Genomic DNA, 12,389 nt, shown 5'->3' with positions numbered 1-12,389 from the left:
ATCAAAGGCCTGCAGATAAGTCTTCATCTTAACCACCCATATATGAAAGCCTTCTCTATTGAATTCTGGTGGTGCTGTAGGAGAAAAGCTTGATGAAGCCATAACTTTGAGATTCAGTTACAACAGGTCCACTAAGACAAAGGCTCTAGATACCAATTGTTGGGGTTTAAGAAACAAAGCAACTTAGCCAAACCTGAGTCTTGAGCAACAAGGCTCGTGGAAGAAACAAGCAAAAATTTTCTTAGAAACAAGAACAGAATCAAAAAACAAGAAAAATAATAGAGTATATATGAATGAAAAATCTGATAAATTTTCATTAAAAAAGAACTTTGGCATAAAAGCCATTACATATACCAGACATAAGCTGGTCAAAATAGAAAAATTTCACCTAAACATCCACCAACACCACTAAACAACATTGAAACTTGTTAAAACATTTCTTGTACACTTTGACAAGCTGATTTATCAGCTCAATACTACCTAACTACATCAAATGCATAAGCAGCAAGTTGAAAATAAACTAAATTACACAACTTAGTGTAACAAAATGAACTAAAAGAAACAGTTTCCTCAACTGCATCTGCTTGGCTCGGGCTGCATGGCCTGCTGCTTGCTGGTTCTTGTGCCACATGCTGGCCAACTTCAACACAACCAAAACATGGAGGACACCAAAACCTACCACTCAACCCAGATTTCTTGACATCACTCCAACTTCTAATAGGGCAGACCCACCAAATTCTCTCATCCACTTTCAATTCATCATATACTGATCTAACCCACATCAATGCCCGAATATTTGAAAGAAATACCAAACTAGACATTTTAGGCCATTTTCTTTCAAACACCAGCTCATTCCTCGCTTATAGCTCAATAAATCTGTCTTCAATTTAACGAATAAATGGCATTCAATTTAAACATTCACAATGCGTAATTTTCAAATCAACTCCTTAAATATAAATTACTTCATTTACTGCTCCATTCATTTTAAAATTCAAAATGTCTTTCGTCTTCCTCTTTAGTCCACCCTTCTATATCACTACCAATTGGCCATGCAGTTTCTTAAGCTGTAGCAGATTCTTCCACTATAATTTCATCAACTGATTGGCTTGCCTGGAAAGCAAATTAAATCTTCACTTATTACTGTTTGCTTTTGATGATTGATGATGAAGAAAGAAAAGCCAGTTTTCCAAAATTGGACAAAGGATGACATATTAAGAACAAGAACTGTGAATTGATATTAATAATGCAACAATGATATCTAGAAACAAATATTGACAGCCAGCAGAAACCAATTACAGTTTAGTCATTTAAAGCATAAAAAAAGAATCTCTCAGACAGCCAAAATAAAAATATTGTGTTAATGCATAGAAATTAAAGCTTAGTATTGGGAGAATACATAGAGAAAATAATTCAGTGTGTGAACTTTTGTTTTAAAGCTTATTATTGAGTTTGAAAGAGTAGTGTACCTGTTTATCTTCATATTCAAAATCACTTTCATCTTCATATTCAAAATCACTTTCATCTTCCTCTTTGGTCCAGCATATATAACCAATTGGCAATATAGTTTCTTGAGCTGTAGCAGATTCTTCCACTCTAATTTCATCAACTGATTGGCTTGCCTGCAAAGCAAATTAAACCTTAACTTATTACTGTTTGCTTTTGATGATAGATGATGTAGAAAGTAAAGCCAATTCTCCAAAATTGGACAAAGGATGACATATTAAGAATAAGAACTGTGAATTGAAATTAATAATGCGACAATGATATCTAGAAAGAAGTATTGACAGCCAACAGAAACCGATTACAGTTGATGCAATTTCATTTAGTCATTTAAAGCATAAAAAAAAAGAATTTCTCTCAGGCAGCCAAAATAAAAATATTGCATTAATGCATAGAAATTAAAGCTTAGTATTGGGAGAATACATAGAGAAAGAAATTCAATGGATGAACTTTTGTTTTAAAGCTTATTATTGAGTTTGGAAGAGTAGTGTACCTGTGCTTTCACCTTCATATTCAAAATCACTTTCATCTTCATATTCAAAATCACTTCATCACTTTCATCTTCATATTCAAAATCACTTTCATCTTCCTCTTTGGTCCAGCACATATAACCAATTGGCAATGCAGTTTCTTGAGCTGTAGCAGATTCTTCCACTATAATTTCATCAACTGATTGGCTTGCCTGCAAAGCAAATTAAACCTTTGATGATTGATGATGAAGAAAGCAAAGCCAGTATCCCAAAATTGGACAAAGGATGACATATTAAGAACAGGAACTGTGAATTGAAAATAACAATGTAACAAGGATATGTAGAAAGAAATATTGACAGCCAGCAGAAACCAATCACAGTTGATGCAATTTCATTTAGTCATTTAAAGCATAAAAAAAGAATCTCTCAGACAGCCAAAATAAAAATATTGTGTTAATGCATAGAAATTAAAGCTTAGTAAATAAAGAGTTTGGGAGAATACATGAAAAAATAATTGAATGGATGAATTTCTGTTTTAAAGCTTATTGTTGAGTTTGGAAGAGTAGTGTACCTGTGTTTTGGCATGCACTGATTTCTCTGAATCAACACTAAATCTTGTGGTTATGTTGGGACAACCTTTTACTTGTAAATCCGTTAAAGATGGGAAAACAAAATGATAACCCACAGGGCTGAAGCTCACGAGGTTTGGTAGGTTACGAAGCACTAAGTCGGTTAATCGAGGTAGGTGTATCACTTTCTCTTGGTCCTTACTCACATTTGACTCATCTCCTTCAAACACCTGCTCTAATTTGGAGAGCCTTAGAAGGTCTAATTGATCTAGGTTTGGAAGGCCGCCATGAGCAAGAGTAATCGAGAAGAGACATTTCAAGTTTTCACACTTCCTTATTGTAATCAAAGACAGATAAGGGAAGCAAATAGGTTGGAGATGATGTTGTGATAGAGTTTGATCCTTCTCAATTATTTGCTCCAATTCCTCACAGTCAGATATATCCAAAATCCACAATTGTGGCAAATTTCGAGCGATGGTAGGTGAGAAGATGTATCTTAACCTTCTGCAACTGTGGACTACCAATTGAGTGAGATCTTGAAAGTATTTAACTTGGATGGGACCACTCCATATCACCCGCAATTCAGTTAGTTTGTACAAGCGTAGGATCTCCAGACTTGAAAGATTATATCCAGAATATTCAAATAACTCTTCAAAATTGGAAATTGTTAAATATTCCGTACATGTTGGTGTTCCTCCTCCCCTTTCAAGGACTGTCACGTTGCTTATTTGCTTCATTTCTGTCATCTCCGAGAACTCCAATACCTGTAAACATATCATCAATCATGAATTTCAAAGTGTTGGAAGTCACTGACTTCACACCTATCATTTTATTAATTCATTTTCTTATGGAACTTTTTATTTTAAGAATTTCTTTTATTAAAATTAAGGTTTAATTTATTTTAGTTAATAGATTCTTTAAGTTTTGAACACTAATGTTCAAAACTAGATTCTCTCCTTTAAGAATAAGCACAAGATTTCTTTTTCAATCTTTTATGTTCAAAGAATTCAAATTTTTAAAAAGTTTAGTCTTCAACTCAAATAATCATAAATTACAAAAAAAAAATCTCCAATTATATATATAAGAAACTAAAATGTCTTAACAATTTATTCTTTATAAATAATATATAAATAAAAGTATTCAATTGAAATGTTATTTATGTTACTAACTGGTATTGTAATTAACTAAACTACTTAAAGGTTTATTTAAATTAGTTTTTAGACCAAAATTCTAAAATGAAAATTATTTTTTAAAGAGTTATACAAGCATTTACTTATTTTATACAAAAAAAACCAAAAGGTGAAAATTTTAATAAATAATATATATAAGGTCTTACTTGTATATTAGGTGAAACGATAAAAGGCGTCAGTTGAGGACAATCTCTCACTTTTAACACGTGCAAAGATGGCAATGTCAGCACAATGTGGTTTCTATCCCTTCCTTTCAATTGAGGCAAATTAATCAACTCAACTTCTTTCAGTCGTATAAGACCTTGAGCCATTGAGATTAACACTTCTGGTCCTTGGATAATTTCTTGCAATTGGGAACAGCTCTCTATCTTCAGAATTTGCAATTGCTCAAGACTATTAGCAACACACATTGGGAAGAGATATTTCAAATTATTGCATTCCGTGACTTGTACTTCCCTTAGGCATTGGAATTTTATGGTTGATACTTGTGAGTGTTGGATTATTTCTTCAATTCTAAAGCACCACTCTATCTTCAGAGTTTGCAATTTCCCAAGACTATTAGCAACACACATTGGGAAGAGAAATTTCAAATTATTGCATTCAATGACTTGTACTTCCGTAAGGCATTGGAAGTTTGTGGTTGATACTTGTGAGTGTTGGATTATTTCTTCCATTCCAAAGCACCTCTCTATCTTTAGAGTTTGCAATTTCCCAAGACTATTAGCAACACACATTGGGAAGAGAAATATCAATTTACCGCATTCTTTGACTTGTATTTTCCTAAGACATTGAAAGCTTACGGTTGATACTTGTGAGTGTTGGATTATTTCTTCCATTCCAAAGCACCTCTCTATCTTTAGAGTTTGCAATTTCCCAAGACTATTAGCAACACACATTGGGAAGAGAAATTTCAATTTATTGCACTCTGTGACTTGTACTTCCCTTAGACATTGAAAGCTTATCGTTGATACTTGTGAGTCTTGGATTATTTCTTCCATTCCAAAGCACCTCTCTATGTTCAAAGTTTGCAAATTGGGCGCATTTAGTTTTTTAGAGCTACCTTGAGCAACAGTAATTGGAAAGAGAGATTTCAAGCTTTCACATTCCAATATATGAATTAGAATCAGATTTGGAAAGCAAATAGGTAAGGGATGATGTTGTGATGACGTTTGATCTTGCTCCAATTCCTCATATTTACATGAATGCAAATTGCTTAATTGTTCATTTGTCATCTTCCCGAACACCAATTCCTATAAACATATCAGCAATTTTCAATTTCAAAATGTTCAAAGATGTCAACAACTAACTTAACATTTCATCAATTAATTTCCTTACAAAAAAGTTATTTTACATTAAATCAATATTATACTCCAAAAATGTGGTACAAAAACAGTCATAAATAATATCACATAATCTGTACATATAAATTATTGGACAGGTGTAACAACGCAATTGGGAATTACTTAAACTCATTTTCATATATTAATACAAAAATAAAAAAAACCTCCTGTGTAAAAGGCTACATTTAAAAAAAATTAAATATATTTTTTTCTAGTTTATTTTTTAATACAAATTCTAAAATCATCCATAATTCCTTCCCACATTTAAATAGAAAGATAAATGTGCTTGAGTGTGCTCAAACACACATACTCCTATTTAGAAAATAATATTGATACCAACCAAACTAAAACTTATATATAATTTTATATAGCTTATTTTTGTTTACCCACATAATAGGTATAATATAATTTAGTATTAGATAAATTGTTTGCAACATATCTAAAACATAAGGTTTGGATAACATTTTTTTCTGAAATTTTTATTATTCTTATTATATGGTATTATAATCAACTAATTTGTTTAAAAGGTTATTTAGATTAATTTTAGACCAAAATTTTAAAAATATAATCTATCTTTTAAACAACAATTCAAACAACAAATTATTAAAGAAAATAAATAAATAAACAATATAAAACAAAAACAAAAATCTTACTTTTATCTTAGTCGAAGTAATAAGATGTGTCAATTGAGGACAATTGTACACTTCCAACTTCTGCAAAGACAATTGTGCGAGTATAATGCCGTTCACATCCCTTCTCTTCAATTGAGGTAAACCAATCAACGAAACCTAAAATGAAAAGCATAATCAAATTTCTCAATCTTTGATCATAGGACAATAACGAAAAGAGACGTCAAGTTATTGCAATGAGATACACATACCTCCCTTAGACTTTGGAGTAGACATATGTATGCCACTTGTGGGTCTTGGATTATATCTTCCAATTGCGAGCAACTCTTTATCTTCAAAATATGCAATTGGCCAAGGCTATTTGCAACCGACAATGGAAAGAGATACTTTAAATTATCGCAATTTTCAACTTCTATTTCCCTTAAACTTTGGAGGCTTATGTATGGGACTTGTGAGTATTGGATTATGCCTTCTAAGCTCCTGCAACTCTTTATCTTCAAAGTATGTAATTGCATAAGGCTATTATCAACTGACATTGGGAAGATATATTTCAAATTATTGCATCTCTCTATTTCAACAATCTTCAGACTTTGGAGGCTTAAATGACGACTGGGCCCTTCTTGTTCTATGCTCCTCAATTCAGCAGTCGGGAATAATACTTGCATCTCACCACAATCTGAAACTATAACCTCTTCAAGCTTTTGTAAAAAACCCTGCGGCTGGGGAGCACTGCACATCTCTACCAAATCAAACATATTTCTTAATGATAACTTTCTCAAATTAGAGAATGCAGTGATTGGCACCTGTTGGTTTGATGCATCAATTAGGCATTGCATAGAGCCGCACTCGTAAAGATCTAGAGAAGTCAACTTTCTAAATCCCAAGTCCAAGCTCGGAATAAGGTTTGGGTGACCCTCCACACCATTCAATTGAAGAGATTCTACATCTTCAAATAGTTGCTTGCATGCATCTACAGACTTAACGATTCTCAAAGATCTTGAGATTGGATAAGTTTCCCTCTTGTGGAACCACGTGTTTCTTTCTATGCCAATGCAAAAATCAAAGCTCCATAATCTACGAAACACAAAGCCATCTGGAAGATGTTTAGAAGAAATATCCAATGATATTACAACCAACTTTGGCAATAAATCCAACTCCGACAGGCTGGAATAGCTTTCTCTTTGAGTTGTGTTCTCAGTCTCCCATTTTAATGAACTACAACCATGCAAGTATAGTTCTTCTAAATTGGAAAATCTTTGTATTAAATTAGGAGCAATTCTTTGTAGATCATCGCAATACGATAAATCCAACAGTCTTAGATTTTCCAAATCACCAGCTTCAGTCGGCAATTCAGTGATATAAGATCGACGTAAAGAGAGAATATGAAGTGTCTTCAGCTTCCCAAGCATTGAGATATCAGAGAGTTGGCAACCAATCAAACACAAAGTTCGAAGGTTCATATGATACTGAAATGGAGCTAGAGATATCAATTTATTATTCAAAGCACAAACTTGTAATGCCTTCATACCTTCAAAGAATTCGCTTGAAGTTTCCATGAAACGACCGCCACCATGTAAAAGAAATTTGAGATTTGGGAAAACCACTCCTTTAGGAAGTTCATCTGTTTGGTTAGCTTCGAAAGAGATTGCTGTGTAATGCTTGAAACTTTCATCCATCGGGAGTGTTTCAACAGTCCCAAAAGAAATCTCCTTTCTTGAAGATGCTATCCAGAAAGCAAATTGGCGAACCACATCATGCATTTTGACACGCCTTTCTCCGGAATCTAGCAACAAACCAGAGTTCTTGAGGATCTCAATCGATGCAAGCACTTCGCTTCTAACATCTTTAATTGAGTCCATGCATTTATACATCTCCAGTCCCCATGCATATCCTACCAAGTTCTCCACATAAATCTCATCATCTTCAGGAAAAAAAGAGCACAACAAGAAACATGTCTTGGTCTCCATATTCTTCAAGTAGTCGAAGCTCGCCTCAAGACATACATAGGCATTTTCTTCATTCACATCCTCGATTTCGGTCAATCTACGATCTTTGAGTCTCCGGTATGCAGCTTGCCACTCATGATGGGTTTTACCTTTCAAGGCACTTCCCAGCGGAACTATAGCTATAGGCAAACCCCCGCATTTTTTGACAATTTGATTTGCTAGAATTTTAATAGAATCATCAGAAAAGTCATCTAGATCTGCTTTCTTTTCAAACAGAGTCCAAGCTTCATCATCATCCAAACAGTCAAGTTGTACCACATTTTGACAATCCATAGCTCGACATACTTGTTGACGGCGTGTTGTTAAAAGAACTTTGCAGCCTTTATGATCATCCCCAATTGGAATTCCTATCTTCTCCTTTAAGTTGATAGATTCCCAAATATCATCAACGATGATAAGAATCCTCGGTTCATCCTTCAGCCTTAACCATAATTCTTGCTCGGATCTTCTTCCTTGTTCCTTCTTCATATCAAAGCCTATGTATTGTGCAATTTGATCTTGAATTCTCTCAAAATTTGGCTTTTGAGACACAGTCGTAATCACAACTTTGTCAAACAAATTTAGTTTTGGAGCTTGACTTCCTACTTCACGAGCCAGGGTGGTCTTGCCCACCCCTCCCATCCCCCACAACCCAATCATGTTGATATTCTCATCTTTTAAGGCTTCAATGATTTGATTGAAAGCAGCCTTCGAAGATTCCGAAACCACAAATTCCTTAGAACATAGGAAGCCTACAGTGGGAAGGGCCGTAGGAGCACGGTAACCGACTGGTCCAAGTTGACCAAATTTGTCCAAAAGCTCAGAGATATCCTGGATTTTCTTCATTGCTTTCTTGCTTAATTGATATCTCCAACTACAATTAGGACACCAATTGAGACACCTCTTATTCAGTTGGATTTCCTCCTCCAGAGTTCCCATATCCGACAGTGTTTCGTCTGCCCTTGATTGCAAGTTCTGTACATCATTTTCAATTAGTAGAAGCCGGTTTTTAGCATCCTCAATCTTATGTAGTAGACGATCTCGTGCGTCTGCAAGTTCACGCTTTTTCCCTCGGAGCTTTTCAACATTGTCATGAAAGCGACGGACATAATCAAGTTGACGTCCTACCGGCTTCACCATACGGTCCACAACCAGTGTTGCAAAGATGTTAGGAAGAGCAGCCTCACAAAATCCGCAACCCATGCTTGACAAGCTCAAATTGAAGAATATGATGTTCCAAGTTCAAACACTGCAGTGAATCATAAGTAATAACCATAAAAAAAAAATTAAAGAATGAAAAAGTGTTTTGAAGATTAAGACACTACTTCTTATACATACCAAGGAAGGTGAAAGACAAGTCAAACTATGAGAATCAATGTGCTGTTCTTTCAACTCAGTCCAGCTGAAAACACAATGAGAAATTTAATAAACAAATAAAATCATATAATACGCGTGTAATGTCATATAATTATAACTAAAAAAGACAGTTAATTACTTATAAAAATAATAAATCAAAATATTTGTACCCTCACACTAATAATATTATACAAATAATGCTGGAAAATATAATAAACATATCCATTTACCATTTCAAAATCCAAACAGTCTTTTAGCTCTTACTTGCTTCAACAAAAACATAAAAAGATGAGATCAGATCAAAAAAATATACAACAACTTCAATTTATATATAAATAGATTTGAAGGTTGGTGTTTTTTTTTTATAGCAAAAGTAAGTAAAACTGAATACAAAAAGAAAGGAAATTGAAGAAGGGGGAAAAAAACAAAGTAGAAATTGAAGTTTATCTGCCTGGAAAATTCAACCGCTCGGAAAATTTTACTATTTCAGTATGACCCCTGAATTTCTACGATGCTCCGCCACTAAAAACTGAGTTTTCTTGTAGCCAGAGGATTTGTGTTATGAGATTACTGCAATAGTGGGATCTAAATTAATGAAGTTGGTACTGATTGGTTTGCAAAAAAGACCAACAAGGCATGTCAGAGGACTTAGAAAAAGGTGAGTCTTTGGGTCATCTATGTTCTCGGCTTTCCACTTTTTCACTTTGTCTTAAAGCAAACTTAGGGTGGGTTTGGATGGGCGATTGGGTGAGGTACGGTGCATTTAGCTTATTTTTTATCTCACGCTACGGTATCGCTACAGTATCTAATCTCATCGCCACCGTTATTTTTACACTAATCGTAGCTAAACGCACCGCCCATCCAAACTCACCCTTAATAATTAGCACCATCTGAAAAGAGTTAATTCCATCAAGCAACCCTCAACTATTACCATTATTTTAAATTGGTCTCCAAACTTCAAATTATTCTAAATACATTCTCAATTTATCAATACTATATCAATCAGGTCCTTTTGTTATTACAATAGTTAAATGACACATCAAATTTTATGTTGCTAAATTTAAAATGAAAATTTTAAAGAAAAAGAATCATGTTGCATAAATTTTAAAATTAAAAACAAAAATGAAGTAAAAATTGAAATTAAAAAAATGAACAACAATTATAATATTCATTTTTAAAATTTTCATTTTAAATTATTTCTGTAACATGCCATTTAAAGATTAAACTGGGTAAAATGACCTCTGTAGTCCTTCTCAAATTTGATATTGAGCAAACTGATCCCACTAAAACAGTCGGAGCAATCTAATTTTGTCAATTTTAAAAGTGAGCAACTAAAAATAATTAATCACAACGTTAATGTTTTTCATCAGTTTTACATAAATTTGACAAGTATAATAATAAATTTAGCTCATCTAATTTACACATACTATCAATTTGCTCATGATTTAACAAATTTTGCTTGCAATATTTTTGAAAATGTTGAGACTAAATTTGTTGATTTTTTTATAATCAAGACCAAACTAACAAAATACATAAACATCGAGGGCTAAATTTGTTATTATACCAATAAAAGTTATGCATAATTGACGAAAGACATTAACATTGTGACTTAGTTGCTTATTTTCAAAACTGACAGGGATTAAATTACTCTAATTTTTTATAGGGACTAATTTGTTTAATTTCAAAATTGAGGGAGACTGAAGAGATATTTTTACCATTAAATTAATGGTTTTAGTAATAGAAAAAACTTAATTGGTATAACCTAGTTAGTTTAGAGATGTATTAAAATGATTTCAAATTTATGAAATAATTTAGAGTGAGGATCATTTGATGCAATTAACCCATTAAAAAAATAATAAATCTATGCTCTCACATTTTCCTTGAAGTTTCAATAATTGCGTGAGTGGATTTGGTGCTTCAATTAACCCATTAAACCATTATATGAGTATTTGTTTTAGTGGATTGGAAATAAAAGGGGAATCTTCCTTTGCAACAAGTTGGTGCTGATTTATTTGCCAATCACCCCATGCTTTTTCCTTTTTGACTAAATGTCCCCATGCTTTTTCCTTTTTGAACAAAAAGTGAAAGTCTTTGAGTCATATTTTTACTCCATCTTTCAAGCACAATTGGAAAATATTAAATCTATGCTCTCATATTTTCCTTCAAATTTCAATAATTGATTTCTTTCATTGGAAACAGTTTTCAATTAGGGCTGTAAATGAACCATGTTTGAACGAAAAAATCTTTATTCATGTTCATTTGTTTATTTTAAGTTTGTAATTTGTGTTCGTTAAGAATTTTAAATTTTTGTTTATGTTCATTTATTTAAAATTATGTGTATTCATGTTCGTTTGTTTAATATTCACGAACATGTTCATTTAATTTAATCAAACATGTTTACAAGCATTAAACAAACATGTTCGTTCGCATATAATTGAACGAACAATGTTAATAAATAATAAACAAGCAAACAAACAAAGAATAAATAAATATACACACATACACGAACATGTTCATCGAATGCTTTGTTCATTTTCAGCTCTATCTTTTTATAAGCAAATATCATTAATAAATAAACAATTCAATAAACAAGCTTATAAACAAGTCAATAAACGAATTTATTCGTGAATATAAATGAACCGAACACACCTCAATTCAAAAATTCCAATGTTGAAATTATGGATTTGGACATCTTCAACAAAATAGAGCTTTAATAAAAGTTGAAAATATGTTAACTATTATTATTTAGTTATTAGTTAATATATATAATATATAATTAATGCATCACTTTTAAAAAGCCAAGTTACAGAATTATCATTCATGGTCTCAATAGTTTTATTCTTGAAAATTGAGAAGCTATCTCTTACTGCAATTGTATCTATTTTATAAAAAATTAAGAAGCTTGCACAGATAGACAAGTGTACCTGTGTTTGGAAGCCAAGAAGTAAAAGAAATTCGAGATTTGGGAAAACCACTCCTTTAGGAAGTTCATCCATTTGATTAGTTTCGAAGGAGATTGTTGTGTAATGCTTGAAACTTTCATCCATCAGTAGTGTTTCAACAGTCCCAAAAGAAATCTCCTTTCTTGAAGATGCTATCCAGAAAGCAAATTGGCGAACCACATCATGCATTTTGACATGTCTTTCTCCGCAATCTAGTGTTAAGAAAAACACACTAAAGAGTAAAGAAGAATTCCATCATATCATTTACAGAGATAAGGAGGGTATTTAATACAAATATTGCTGCTAACTAACTAACTGAATTATGCTTAACTAACATAACTGCCAACACTAAAGTTATTCATAACATGCCTCGAGCTTTGCCAACTTCCTTTCATGAACCATAACATG

The 12,389-nt window shown here is 32.8% G+C and overlaps 1 protein-coding gene across 3 annotated transcripts; it reads right to left on the bottom strand.

Moving 5' to 3' along the window:
* Window positions 1-382: 382 nt before the first annotated feature.
* Window positions 383-9,702, bottom strand: LOC107948730 (disease resistance protein At4g27190). 3 transcript variants are annotated; one of them, XM_041110864.1, is made up of 9 exons: window positions 9,270-9,702; window positions 9,022-9,085; window positions 5,950-8,932; window positions 5,723-5,857; window positions 3,876-4,979; window positions 2,542-3,303; window positions 1,994-2,182; window positions 1,467-1,619; window positions 383-1,110 (listed from the first exon to the last, which is right to left on the bottom strand). In XM_041110864.1, exons 3-9 carry the CDS (start codon window positions 8,884-8,886, stop codon window positions 1,060-1,062), a joined length of 5,331 nt encoding a protein of 1,776 aa, XP_040966798.1. In that variant the 5' UTR covers window positions 8,887-8,932; window positions 9,022-9,085; window positions 9,270-9,702; the 3' UTR covers window positions 383-1,059. The 3 variants fall into 3 exon arrangements, with proteins under 3 accessions (XP_040966798.1, XP_040966799.1, XP_040966800.1); XM_041110865.1 differs by having other exon boundaries at window positions 3,927-4,979; XM_041110866.1 differs by lacking the exons at window positions 1,467-1,619; window positions 1,994-2,182.
* Window positions 9,703-12,389: the final 2,687 nt, after the last annotated feature.

The sequence above is a fragment of the Gossypium hirsutum genome, chromosome A04 (genome assembly GCF_007990345.1).
Source record: "Gossypium hirsutum isolate 1008001.06 chromosome A04, Gossypium_hirsutum_v2.1, whole genome shotgun sequence".
In the NCBI taxonomy this organism is placed as follows: domain Eukaryota; kingdom Viridiplantae; phylum Streptophyta; class Magnoliopsida; order Malvales; family Malvaceae; genus Gossypium; species Gossypium hirsutum.
The sequence above is the reverse complement of the archived record's forward strand: the minus strand, read 5'-3'. Positions and strand labels throughout refer to the sequence as shown.